The 14,721-nt window shown below is 39.6% G+C and overlaps 1 protein-coding gene across 1 annotated transcript in view; it reads right to left on the reverse strand.

The window, feature by feature from the left end:
• Nucleotides 1-14,721, reverse strand: part of Gk (glycerol kinase) — a 76,840-nt gene that overhangs the window by 39,295 nt on the left and 22,824 nt on the right. The window contains 3 exon segments of the mRNA XM_038315672.1: nucleotides 1,858-1,934; nucleotides 5,240-5,323; nucleotides 11,115-11,192. Of these exon segments, the coding sequence (XP_038171600.1) occupies nucleotides 1,858-1,934; nucleotides 5,240-5,323; nucleotides 11,115-11,192 (239 nt within the window).

The raw sequence follows: 14,721 nt of genomic DNA on the forward strand, positions 1-14,721 counted from the left end.
TAATAACAATAGCAAGAAAATTACTTTCAAACACATAAATGAATAACATACTATATCTATCTATACTTATAAATATATGTGCAGACAGACAAACATATTCAAATATCAGAGTAATACAAACTTAGTGGAAAACAAATGAAGCAAAGCTCAATGACATGCCAGATTAAGGCAATACAGAACTGCTGGCTAACAATACAGAAAGCAGCTGGCTAACGTCAGCAAATACAATGAGTGGAAGAAAAGGAATGGGAAAGGCTAAAGGGTAAAAATGAACTCGTGTGCTTATTGATCTTTCTTGAGAATAGGTGAGGTCCAATTCTTGTTAGCATATTAAATATTAAATTTCTTTATAAAGTTCAGGTAAAGGGATTAAAGATGTAATTGAAGTAATATAAAAATGATGCAATTAGTTTTCTCTCCTAATCCTATTCCTCATTCTTATCTGATGAACATACTTCATTAGAAAACTCAAATCACAGTTGATGTGCGGTACTGGTACGTGTCTATAATCTCACCATTTGAGAGATAGATGCAAAAAGATTGCTGAGCTGTAGAGATGGCTTAACAGTTAAAGGCACTGGCTGCCCCTTCCAAAGGATCCTGGTTTGTTTCCCAGTACCCATATGGTGGCTAATAGCTGTCTGAAACTCCTGTCTCAAGGAATGTGATACCCTCTTCTTGTCTCTGTGGGCACCAGACATGCGTACAGTGCACAGCTAATACATGCAGGCAAAACACCCAGATACATAAAATAAGATAAAATAAAATAGAAGGTAATGTATAAAAGTGGATTGCTGCAAGTTTAAGGCCGGCTTGGTATATACAGTGAGCTTCAAGTCAGCCAGGACTACATAGTAAGACCCGGTCTCAAAAAATGTTTTCAAATGTTTTTACTGAAAAAAAATTGTTCATACAGTATATTCTGATCACAGTTCCCTTCCCATAACTGCTCCTAGATTCTCCCTACTGACTCAACTCCATGCGCATTCTCTCTCTCTGTCTCTCTCTGTCTCTCTCTCTTTCTGTCTCTCTCTCTCATAAACAAACAAGCAAACAAAGAAACACACACACACACAAACATGTAACTGGAAAACAATAATATTCTCAAATATTTTAACTCTACCAGCAAATTAAAAATCTTAAGGTTTCTAGCTTTCTTTTGGGTTGTTGAGGGCAAAGAGTATCAGTGCTCAGAAATAATGGAAAACATAACATATGGAAATATTATTTGACTTGCAAGGTCATCCCACAGAAGAGGCACAAGATGTTCTCAAGAAGATCTTGCAAGCCTAATAGACATAGTGTTAAAATGGTCAGACAGGAATGTGAACATTGCCTGCAGCAACAATGCGGGGAGCGCTACACAATCCCTGAAGCCCAGTGTAGAGGCTGGAAGGCAGGGTTATGCAGTGTGACAAAGCAAACAAAATGAGGAATAAATGAGCAAGACAAAACTGAATACTATTTACGTTTCCTTTCTCGCTGAATCCAGGTTACTAAAATCTCAAAAGCAATCAGAACTTTCTTCAGTGGCCAACAGGGAACTATGCCAATGGATTCTGAAAGTATGGGTGAATTAAAGAAAGCACCCCTTGGGGAATATAATTTAAGCTACCGGAGCAATATGATCTCTAGCAGTCTATCCTCTTGGGGTATTGTTACTTCATTTCCCCACAGAACAAGAAAGACAGGTGAAGGCTTGATTTGACCACAGTTATCTGAAAGAAATAGTCTAACAAGTTGTATAAAATAACCACTGTACCACAGGTTGTCAGACTGAGAGAGTCTGCCTCATGAAATCGGTGAACTTTTTTAAAATACACATCCTTACAGTGTGCTTCTGAAGAGATTTCTTACCTTGACAAAGTTATTATTTCCTGGAATTCTTTTACTAAGGTTCTCAACGGTAGACTGGGTTCTTAGGTCGAGCCACACTATGGATCAAAATATAACAATACATATAAAGAACTTCATAAGCATGAGAACTTAGTGAAATCACTGTCACAGATAAGAGACTGATTAGTTTCCACAAGCAATTAAAATGCTAGAGATTTTAAAGGACAGAAATTAGAAAATTAGAAATGAATAGACATACTGTTAGAAGAAAATATATTTACAGAGGAGAATTGAAAGCTTTTATGCAAAATTACAGACCAAATTATAGGACCAATACAAACCTTGGGCTTTTATTTTGCATTATTTTTACAGGAAAAAAAAACTATGAGAAAGTATTTGGAGTAAGGATTTTCTAAACACACAAGTGGAGAGAAGACCTAAAAGCCCAGCAGGCTAGTTGGCAGTGCAAAATGCACAGCTCAGGATGAAATAGATGTCTTAGAAACCTTGGGAGAAGAGACTGTAACAAAGACTAATTAAGTAGAGAACCTGATGGGATGCTTCTTTATAATAAAATCTTTTGAAGGATGCAAGATCTGAAATCGTTAAAGGATTTTCTTTAATTACAATCCATTTCTTTGCTGGATTACATGGGGAAAACTCTACTTTAATGGACCACCATTTTCTTTATAAATTTCTGTTATCTGCTTTCTGACCTCCAAGTGGAAAATATCTCATTTTGCTTTGGGGCAGAAGCTTGGGGAGCAGAATGCACTAAAAAGTGTAAAATAGATTGCATAAGTGATCAAACAACAGCTCTGCAATTTTTTTTAAGAGAAAGGTCTATTGTATTTAACTTTTATAGTTTTTAATCTACTCATGGTATGAATATTTTTAGGATGCTAACTATGCTCAGATGCTTCCTGAAAAGAACTGAGGCCCACAGTTTATTTAAAGGACTCTAGGGGAAATAATGCAAGCTTGCACACTACATTTTTGAATGCTGACAGGTACCTAGTTTGATTTGTTTAGCTGTGTTTTTCTGATCTCTTCATTTAAAATCAGTTCTTTCCTATAATAAATTTCTATAAATTCTAGTTATCTAAATAGCTCTGAGCTTTATTTTGATAGTACTAATTCCCATGAGATTTAAGCTGGAGACCAGGATACAATACTGGTTTTTCTAGGTATAAAAAGCAGCAAGCAAATGATCCACATGACAACCAAGAAAATAGGAGGAAAGCAAAGCCCATAAAAATAGAAGACCTATAGGTAAGATCTGCATTTGGTGCCCAGCACCCACTCCTCTTGACCCCAGAAGCGTCATCTCAAATTCCCTTTGGGGATTTAGATTTCCATAATCCTTAGCCATGTGGTTTAAATAAGAAAGCTACCTATCCCAAGTTCCAGGGTAAGGTATGAACCCTAAGTTCTCACACAAGGGATCCCTTGACCAAATTACTGAACTGAGATTTATGTTCAGCCTTCAATTGTCATTTCTCTGAGCTGTGTTTGGCACTGAGTGATTTGGGCCTGCTATTTTCATGATGAGAGATCTGAGTCTATGACGTCAGGAGCCGCCTCCGAAAAGATAGCCTTCAGGGGGACACCAGTGACCCTCTGTATTCAGAACCAAACAACACCTAAACTAAGCTACCACTGGGTTAGCAAAAAATGGCTTAATTGGAGCTGAGTTTTCTATTACAATGTCAGGGCACAAACCATTAGCAATATCATCCATCAGACATGGCGAGTCAGCTACATTTTACATAGTAACAGTACTGTGTGATGTTGAGAAAAGTAGACTTTCCTCACAGACAAGCAGCCTTAGCAGATGTTATCGGATTAACAGGGGTAACTGGGGAAAGTGGAAGGATTCAGAAGAGAGGTTTTAAATCTGCGATTAACAAGCGCATCTCAATGCTCAGTTTTTGAACTACAATCAGCTATGAATATAAAAAAGAATTCAGTGAGTTTCGATTACCTCTTCAAAAAATGACATGGCAGATCAGGACAGCAAATACTAGAGTTCATCATACTTGATAGGATAAAGATCGATTTGGGAAACATTTGTTTTATCTATATGGGCTTGATGAATCATAATATAAAATACATTTTCTTAGAGAGGGGCCTAAACAGATTTGACTCTTGGCTTTCTGGCCTCCTGTTTGATAATATAAACCTCCTACATCTGGTGTGCTCCCTCTTTCTCTTTGTCTCTTCTCCTCCCCACCACCCTGGCTGTCACAGAAGGGGTAGAGATGGAACAGGGAACTTTGCAAAGGCCAGACAAGTGCTCTCTGCTGACTCTACACCAGCACTCCTTGTTGACTTGCATCTCACTAGACACACTTACTGGGGAGCTGAGGGATAGGTCCCCTACTCCACGATTCTGGGACAGTAGAGCTGTGAAGAGAACCTACAAATTTGTCTTTAAGTAAGTACCTTCCTTTCCAAAAAACCACTACCACAACTCCACAACAGTGGTTCTTTCTTAGGAAGTGTAATAGAACCACCTCAAAAACTTCAAAATTATCTAAGCATAACTACCTGGGGCCATGCCTATGCCTAAGTACTTTTCTGAGTATTCCAAATTATCCAACACAATACTAATAAATGAGTACCTCTTTTGCAGGGCATGTTCTTTAGAGTATTAATGTGTTCCAAATAATTAATTCAAAACCAAATCAAACACTGACAATACCGTAGCACTAGGAATCTCAGTAAGCCAATGACTTTATTGCTCTTTAACGAAGACTAATTAACCAGGCTTGTAGTTATGCTTGACAACAGTGGTATCCACAGAGTTAAATCCTCACTTCAAAGAATCGAAACACTGAATATACAATCATGAAACCAAAGTTCTAGGTTTGGCTTTGCTATCAACAAGCTTTGTGACTTATACAATTTTTCAAACCCGTCTTGTCCCACATTCCCTACATATTAAATAAAGATGCTAGAGTGGTTGGCATCTAAAGTCCTTGTCCTTCCACTGTTCCAGCATTGCAGAACGCTGCCGTGATATTTACTTTTGTTTCTTACAACCAAAGAGTATATGGCAATTAGAGTATATGGAATGAATTAGTACAAATGGCAAAGAAAAAGATGTCAGTGGTTGTTGATATACTACCAAAGCAATTCACAAATGTTCAAAATTAATGGAATTAAGAACAAAACAATTAGAAAACTCATTATAGAAGCTAAGATGGCAGAATTAGATTTGCAGAATAAGAGATCAAAAGCCAAAGAGAAGACCCCCAAGCTGGAGGACTAAGCCCCTTGTGTAGGTAATTTCTGAGATCAAAAGAAGTGACAGATCCAGATCTGGCAGCAGCAGTCAATTTCCCCCCAACACGTCTGAGTTGGAAGGTCGGGAAGGGAGCAGTAGCCAGAGCACCAATACCTGAGGAAGAACCAGCAGCTGGAACTGGAGAGCCAGAGGGGACAACGGCAACTGGAACTGAAGAGCCAGGAGAAACTGGAGCAGCTGGAGCATTAGGAGAAATAATGGCAATTCATGCTAGAGACAGCCAGGTTCAAGGTCTATGCACACTTGTTTGGAACTTGGGCAAGTTCATCAGCATGAATGTGTTTTCTACACGTGTGAATGTAGAAAAAGAAATGGAAGAGACCCGAAGTAGAAGGGAACGAAGGAAATCCGGTCAAAATGTCTGGTTCATTAGCACTTCCATGTGGATAAAGACCATGGAAGTATGTGTTTCTCGTTCAGAAAGATTCTTCCCTACTTGGCAACACACATGCATCTTAGTTCAAAAAAAAAAAAAAAAAACCACTGAACTCAAATCATGCATGATATATTACAAGAGCACATTTTCAGGGAATGTTCAAAGAACATGCTCCAGTCCCTGCTGTGGACTTCTACTGTAGGTCATGAAAGAGCTATCTTGGGAAGGCACAACCCCAAGAAAGTACTTTTCTCATTGGGTTGCTGGAAGTAAAATCCTTTCCACAGACAGGAACAGAACTCTCTACTGGGAATAGGGAACTGCTAATTCTTAAAGTTATAAAAATATATTAGTTGGGAAATAAACTCTAAGGAGTGCAGAATACTACACAAACTCCTTCTAAAAGGTATTATGGCCTTATTTAGACTAAGTAAATAGAAATTTCAATGCTCCAGACCACCCAATGAATAGTATATAGAATAATTGGATGGTTGAATAAAGTCACATCTAATATATTTAGTTTGCCCTGATAAAAAAGTTTTATGAGTGAAGAAAAATGTTAGTTGCCTCAATCTCTATGAGCCATTTTTGAGTAATATACACAGTACGAAGATATCACTATCTTTAAAAGGATATCGAATAATAAATCAGAATCTGCTCAATTTTGGCTAAACCATCACAACAAGAAGCAATAAACACATTTAAGAAAATGAAAATGGAAAAATCCCCAGGAATCACCTATATCTGGTTGGCTAAGCACAAAGCAAATCCATCTCCTGTGAGATGGTTTGTCCTGGTCTGTTGGTAGTGTGCTAAGATGAAGGGGAGGCTCCGTGTTACCCAGCACACCATAAGCAATGACCATCAGAGGTTTACGAAATGTTATTGGCTTCTTCCCCTTCAGTGATGTAAGAATTGTAAATGCCAGTAGTTAAACCATTAATCAAGCTGGTTAAAAGGTCATATACAAAAGAGAAGAGACTATGCCCCTCATTCGATGATATTTCCAATAACAGATGGGGCCAAAAAAAACAGTGAGTAGAAAAGGCAGAAAAATTAAAACCTATTCACCTCCTTCCCTGTGTGTGTGTGTGTGTGTGTGTGTGTGTGTGTGCGTGCAGAAATGCATATGCATGCAGAATCTGAAATCAACTTTAGCTGTTAGTACATAAAAGCCAAAATGCCAAGACAGACTTGAGTGCCTGAGAAGTAGTGCTGCAAAATGACAGTCCTCCTTAGATACTGCAATAGAGTATACCTTATTAAGGCTAATATATATCAGAATTTATATATATATGGACATCTAGCAGTAGGTCATATATACCTATGGGACTCACCGAATTTTCACCTCTGTTTACAATTGGAAAAGACACCAGTAAGCACACGGCTTTATTGCAAGGAAGTATAGCCTTTATCAGTATTTGATTTGTTGGATAAACCTATGCCATGGCCACCACTGAATCCTACCACTCTTATATCTTATTTTCTCCATTACTATACTAGCGGTAAATATATTCACTATTTACCATGCATATAGGAAAAAAGAAGGCCGCACAAAAGGGACTTTCTCTTCATTTTTATTATATTTCACATTCAGTGCGCGTGTGTGGGCCCGGCATGTGTGTGGAAGTCATGTGACACTTGCAAAGTTGATTCTCTCCTTCCACATTCACCCCAGGCCTCAAACGCAAGTCATCAGGCACCCAATGAGCCACCTCGGGAAACTTTAAAAAGGAAAAATACAAACTTTCCTTCTCATTCACCCATCCATAATATTGTTCGTCAGTTATCCAATCCAGTTGAGTAAAAACAGGAAAATGAGAAGAATTGGCTAGAGAGACAGAGCTCTACAAGAGGAAGAGGAAAAGGAAGAAAAAAGACTGCTGGGAGCTGATTTTGTTGTTTTGTTTTGTTTACAGTCATGTATCCTAGGCTGCCCTCGAATATACATCACTATATATGGAATATGGAGACTGAATATATATGAACTCCTGATCTCCCTGGCTCCATGCCCCACGCAAGGGCTTGGATCAATGTACCACCATGACTGTTTTGAACTGAATATATCAGAAAACAATCACAGTGAACTCCTAAGCCCCAAACTTGAAGGGATTAAGATGGGAAGCCTTGGAAATGACTAGGTCAACCAGAGTCTCAGAAAGGGGATTAGTGCACTTGTCAAAAGGCTGCAAAGAGTTTGCTTTCCTGCGCTCTGCTCTCCATTGTATGAAAACACAGGACAGGCAAGGGGGCCCTCACAAGACCAAATCAACTGGCACCTTGTCTCAAGGTCTCAAACTTTTAATGTCCACACTAGCAGAAACACAAATCTGCTGAATAAGTCACCAAGTCTATGGTATTTTGGTTCTAGCAGCCTGAATGAACATAGAGAAATGAAAAGCACAAACATCACATTATGATATAACAAGCCCAAAGAAGCTTGACCACAAATCCATGGGGCAATCTGATTCTGTTCCCACTAATCCATCTGCTCTTCCTTTGAATAAAGCTGCTAAATATTTAACACCATGATGAGACTCTCAGCTGAAACCTACGTGGATGGATAATCCTTCGATGTTTCCCCAGATGAAATGAAGTTGGAGGAAGAAACTAGCCTTGTAACAATTAAGCAGTTTCTTTCTCTGATTCATTTCTATCCTTTAGTTCTCTTTCTCCATGTCTTCTAGCTCCCAAATGCCGGCTCTTTCTGAAAGTTCTAAAACAATCTTTTTTTACATACCAATCCCAGTTCCCTCTCCTTCCCGTCCTCCCGCTACCCCCAACTTTCCTCCACCCACTCCCCATCCACTCCTCAGAGAGGGCGAGGCCTCCCATGGGGAGTCAACAAAGTCTGTTACCTCACTTGAGGCAGGACCAAGGCCCTCTCCCCTGTATCTAGGCTGAACAAGGTATCTCTCCATAGGGGATGGGCTCCAAAAAAGCCAGTTCATGCACTAGGGATAAACACTGGTTCCATTGCCAGTAGCCTCACAAACTGTCCACGCCACAAAACCGTCACCCATATTCAGAGGGCCTAGTTCAGTCAGTATGGAGTCTGAGTTCCCACTTGCTCGGGTCAGCTGTTTCAGTGGGTTTCCTCATCATGGTCTTGAGCTCTTTGTTCATATTACCGCTCCTCCCTCTCTATGACTGTACTTCAGAGCTCAGCCCAGTGCTTACCTATGAATCTCTGTATCTGCTTCCATCAGTTACTGGGTGTAGGTTCTATGATAACAATTAAGGTAGTCATCAATCTGACTACAGCAGAAGGGCTGTTAAAGCAACCTCTCCACTATTGCTTAGATTCTTAGCTGGGGTCATCTTGAGGATTCCTGGGAATTTCCCTGTGCTAAGTTTCTCACTAACCCTATAATGGCTCCCTCAATCAAGATATCTTTTTGCTTGCTCTCCCTCTCTGTCCTTCCCCCAGTTCAACCTTTCTGATCCCTCATGGTTTTTCTTCCCTTTCCTCCCCGCCAATGCCTTCCCAATTCACCAGGAGATCTTGTCTATTTCCCCATCCCAGGGGATCCATGCATGTCTCTTTAGGGTTCTCCTTGTTTCCTTAATCCAGACGCAGAAGACAAACAGTGGTATGTACTCATTCATAAGTGGATATTAGACATATTAGACAAATTCCTACGCTTAACTTGTGACACAAAGGTAAATGACAAGCCTCCTTGGTTTGTTGAGATATATTAGGGGCCATCACAGAACATGGAACATACAAAGACATCTAGGACCACGCTTTTGAATTTCAGTGTATATTCATTCCTATAATGAAATCATCTACAATTAGTTGAGATGATCATATCTGTGCTGAAAAATTTCAAATCTGCATTGAAAGCAATTTACAGCCAAGTGTGCTGGTGCATGCCAGTAAACCAAACATTTGGGAGGTAGAAGAAGGAAGGTCAGGATTTCAAAGTTATCCTTAGCTACAGAGTAGGTTCAAGACCAGCATGGAATACATAAAACATTGGCTTAGAAACAAGCAAGGTCCATCAAGAGAGCTCAGGGGGGAAAAAGCGCTTGGTCCCAGTCCTGACAACTTGTGTTTGAGCCTTGATGTCTACATAGTGAAAGTAGAAAACTGGCCCCAGCCAGTTCTCCTCTTTCCTCCACATGCCTGCCATAGAATGCAGGCTTGCCTTCTCCTGAGAATAACTAAATAAATGGAATAAATACATGGAAGAAAAGCTTTCAAGCAAATCTTTCAAAACAATAAATAATAACTTTCAAAACAATCTAATTTCTAATTGTCTAGAAAATAGCTTTATTCAGAAATTTAATATCTCACATAAAGCAAAAAGCTATTTTCCTCCTTTAATATTACCTAATTAACTCCTATTCTCACAAACTCAAATTTCTTTTTAAAATTTTTCTATCATCTCTTCTGTGAAACAGGGTTGGGGTTCCGTTATAGACGTAATACACATTTTAAACACAATGCTAAGAGGCATTAAGAAAAAGAGAAACAACCTAGAGAGCGAGCTTCTCAAAGAACAAAGAATGGTCACCTCTGTCATGCTTGTGAACTCTCCAGAGCACAGGCTCACGGTTGCACCTAGCCTGAGATGGCTTGCCAGTTTTTCTTCTCTTCATTTGTACTGCACTCTCTCAGGAACCAACTAGAAGTTTCAATTAATAGCTTTCACCGCACAGAAAAATCCTGTCCTTTACCATATACGTGTTTAGGTTTATGTTTTTTATTTGCTTCCCCTTCCTGTTTCATGTTCCTTTCCTTCTTTTTGAAAATCACTCAGTTTCCCTTCTTTATAACATTATTAGCTTTTCTTTTCTCATTTTGTTTGTTTCTTTTCATGTTTGTTTTGTTTTTGAAACAGAGTCTTCCTTTACAGCCCTAGGTGACCTAGAATGTACCATGTAAGCCAGGTTGGCTCTGAACTTGGGACGATCTTCCTGCCTCAGTGCTGGCATTTAAGGCATGTGCCATCACAGCCAGCATGATTTGCTACTTGTGACAGAAATCTTTTAATGGTCACAGATTTAGAGCACAACTTTCCTTGTAGGAAGGAGCAGTATCGTTTAGTGCTTGGCACCTGTCACGTGCTAAGGATAATACTAGCATCTTCTCAGACATGTACATCTAAGATGTGACACCCAAAGGTAAGATGCTGGAGGCATTAGAGGTTTGTATACCCTGAGAAAACAAATCTATAACAGAAGCAGCTAAAATTCTGATAAATTATCTTAATAAGAGTTCAAATTTTTAGGTAGAAAGTACAAATATAAAGATAGTTGATAGATAATTTTGAACACTTGCAATTTTGAATTTTCAAGATAGGAGGGAGAAAGATCTCTTCTAATGGCAGAAACATGGGGGGGTCATCAAACACTTCTGGAATTACCCACCCTCTTATATGATACAGTCAGCAGAAGGAGAGAGCAAGGGAGAGAGCTAATTCAACACGTGAATAACTATGATCTGAAAAGTTTACGAGAACTCTGCCGCCCACCTCCTCAGATTACAGGAAACATGAACATATGGTTTTCCAGTCAGATGACTGTGTGTTAACACCTTTGCGAATGGAACAAGGCCCTGTGCTGCACCTCAGCATGATGGCTTACCCACGGCATTGTAGAGAGGCTCTCCAGTTAGCTTGTCCCAGACCACCGTGGTTTCCCTCTGGTTGCTGACACCAATGGCTTTAACAAGAAAGTGAAACGGAAGGAAGGAGAAAATTAAACATGTTAAATATTACTTCAGGATAACAGGAACAACGAACACTTCTTAAAAACTTGCGATTTTTTTTTTTTTGAGACAGGGCCTGGAAGTCCCTGTGTAGACAGACTGACCTGGAATTAACAGAAACCAACCGGCCTACACACTGCCACTTCTGCCTCCAGCCTGCCATGATTAAAGACACATGACACCATGCTCAGCCTTCCATCTGGAATATTTGTAGCGTTATCTGGTTTATTTTCCTTAAATGCCCCTGGGAAACGTGAGCATGAAATGTACAGTTTTTAAATCTACAGAATCCTCCTACTTCACTTGAAGCACACGATGACATGGATCCATATCATTACTAAGAAAAGGTTCCAAATTGTCTCAATGGAAGTAATAACTTCACACATTCACAATGACTAATTTATGATTAGGTGCAACAATGAACTAATTCATGTGTTGACTAATGGTTACGAGAAAATTCCCTTCCTATGTGTGTACATATGTGCATGCATCATTTTAGGAAAACAGCCACAGTCAGACATGGCAGTAGGAATGCGTGCCCGCAACCCCAGTGTTTGGGAGGATGAGTGAGAAAGGAGACCAGAAGCCACAGTCAGTCTGGGCTACATAAGGAATTCGAGGGCTAGATGAGGCACTGTCTCAAGTCAGGCCAGTGAGATGGCTCAGCAGGTAAAGGTACTTGCCACACAAGTCTGATGGCTTAAGTTTCTGATCCTTGGAATCAAGATAAATGGAAGGCGAACTACAAAGACTCCATAAAGTTGTCCTGTGGCCTGCACACACACGTCATGGTATATACACACCCCACCCCCACCACACACTGTCTTTACAAATTTAAGCCAGGCAGTGGTAGCATATGCCTTTAGTCCCAGCACTTGGGGAAGAGAGACAGGTAGATCTCTGTGAGTTTGAGGCCAGCTTGGTCTACAAAGTGTGTGTCAGGACAGACTCGAAAGCTACAAAGAGCCCCTGTCTCGAAAACCCCCAGAAATATAATAATAAGAGGAAGCAATATTAAGGAAATATTCAGTAGCACTTAGGCTCACCAAAGCCAAACAGCTGCTGTTTAAATTCCAACCGTAAGAGTCCCCTTATTTTGTCTCCTTGGAGTTTTATTTCTTGTAAATTCAAAGCCCCTACCTAATAATAGTCCCCACATATTAAAGCAAATGTCTGGTAGAACTAAGTATTGAATAAAGGTCCCTCAGAGCTGCTGCCATCATCAGCACTGAGTACAGAGTACAGTGACTGTCGCAGACAATGAGACTGAACTGAGCAGGCTAAGAGAAATCCTTGGCATCTCAGAGGGCACAAAAAAAGCAGGAGCCCAGCAATGGGTGGCTACAGGGGAATATTGCGAAAGTGATATTTGCTTTAAAATGAAAACTTCACAAGGTGGCACCACAGGGAATTCCCAACTAAGAGTCCATTTCCTCATTGTTGATTTCCCTGTAAGTCAGCTGGCTGCTCTTTTTAGTTACAACCCCCTCTAGTCACATGTCCGTCAGGCAACCTTTCATTAGTGGTTCCTTCTGACTCATACTGAGAATCTAATCTAGAGCTATTTCCATCTGACGTCTGGTCCAGGATTTCTCTCTAGCCACTCCCTCTTTCTCCTCTGTCTTAATTTCATTCTTCCGTGCCAAGTGAAACTGCTTTCCTTGCAGACACCCAAAGTCCATGGAAATCACTCTTCAGGATTCTCTTCGGGCCACAGTTATCTTTATTACTGCACACAGGTCTAATGCAAAGCCAGTGAGCTTTTTCTGTGTTCCCAACCCATTGTTGTTTTATGCTAAAATCATTTTTAAGTTACATTATATATATATATATATATATACATATAAATATATAAATTACATTTATTTATTAAGGAGGGGGCTTGAATATGGAGGCCAGAGAACAACTTGCAGAACTCAGTTCTTACCTCCCACCATGTAGGGCCTGGAACTTGAACTCGGGTTGTAAGGCTTGACAGCAGGAGCCTTTAACCACTGAGTTATCTTAACCTGCCCAAATCATTACTTTTTAATATTTTCTTTTGCAGAGTACCACATTCAGGCTTATAGTACACACCATTCAGACACATATGAATGCTATACACATACACAAAATATACATTTCTTGGCTTCGTGGGAATGTACTTACATATATAATCATTCATATAAATAAAATCTAACATGCTGGTCTTATGTCAATCGGGTTTAGATTTTACCTAATATTTTTAAGGGGTTTTGACTGTTAGTAACATGATTAAACTATTTAAAATCTAACAGCCAATGCCTAACATGGTGGCTCGTGACTAAATTCCAACAGATATGAAAGACTGGGATAGGAGATTGGCTATGGGTTTGAAGCCAGTCTCAGTACATAGCAAGCTCCAGACCAGTCTGAACTACATAGCCAGATCTTATCTCCTATGTCAAAGACAGACAGACAAACATAAAGCCACACATACATATAGATGAACAAAAAGTTATAACCACAATTAAGAAGATATACTTAAAAAAGTCTTTGTTCTTAAATACTTGAAGTCTTAGTAATTAGTGTCTAGACCATATTGTGGATGATGTGAATCCTTTCAAAAATAAAAACAGGGTAGGGATATAGCTCATGGATTATCATGGGTAGAGCCCTGTATAGAATCAGTAAATAATGCTTTATTTAATAATTGTAACACATTTTGGAATAAGAACTGATAATGCACAGAGGAAACTAATAAGGCCTTTACAAAAACAGCTTTCTTGCTACTATAAGTACCATGTGGGAAGATGTATTAAGCTTTTCACACTGAGTATTGTGGCATCTGTCTATAATCGCAGCACTTAGGAAGTTGAGGCAGGAGGATGGACTTTGTGAATTCAAAGCCAGCTACATAGCTAGTCATTTTCTCAAAAAAAAAAAAAATCAATCCCTTTCTGCTTCTCAGGCCACCAAAACCTGTGTAGTTTTACATGCAGCATGTATATTAGAAAATTAGAAACGAGATATGGAAACTAATGGGATGTTATTTTGTAGAAACAGGTGCCCGAGTCCATCGTAAGGTTCCTAAGTGATGTGTTCATGTGACAGAGATTTGTGTGTTAGGGTGAAGGAGGAGATGTAGAGGTTTTCTTTTATCCTATCACCAAAATAACTGCTGAGAATGTAACTCCTGAAGATCTACGGCCTCATCTTTGAAACAGGTTTTGCCCACCACTTAGAGAGAACATCTGGCATTGTAATTTTGGCTATGTAGTGACTCCTAAAGTCCCATTAAAGGCAAACATAACTGCCTAACACAGGCAGAGCAGCTACAGGCCCGCTTTAGGTTTAAATGTGCTAGAGAGTATTTTTAATTTAGGAGGCATTCTTCACAGTAGCTTAAGTAAAAAAAAAATATGGTGAGGGTGTCTGAGAAATGTGTCTCAATTCAGTAGACCACTCTGACCTTGAACTCACAAGCACTCCTCTTGCCTAAGCCTCCCAAGTGCTGAGACTATA

This window comes from Arvicola amphibius, chromosome X (assembly GCF_903992535.2).
Source record: "Arvicola amphibius chromosome X, mArvAmp1.2, whole genome shotgun sequence".
NCBI lineage: Eukaryota > Metazoa > Chordata > Mammalia > Rodentia > Cricetidae > Arvicola > Arvicola amphibius.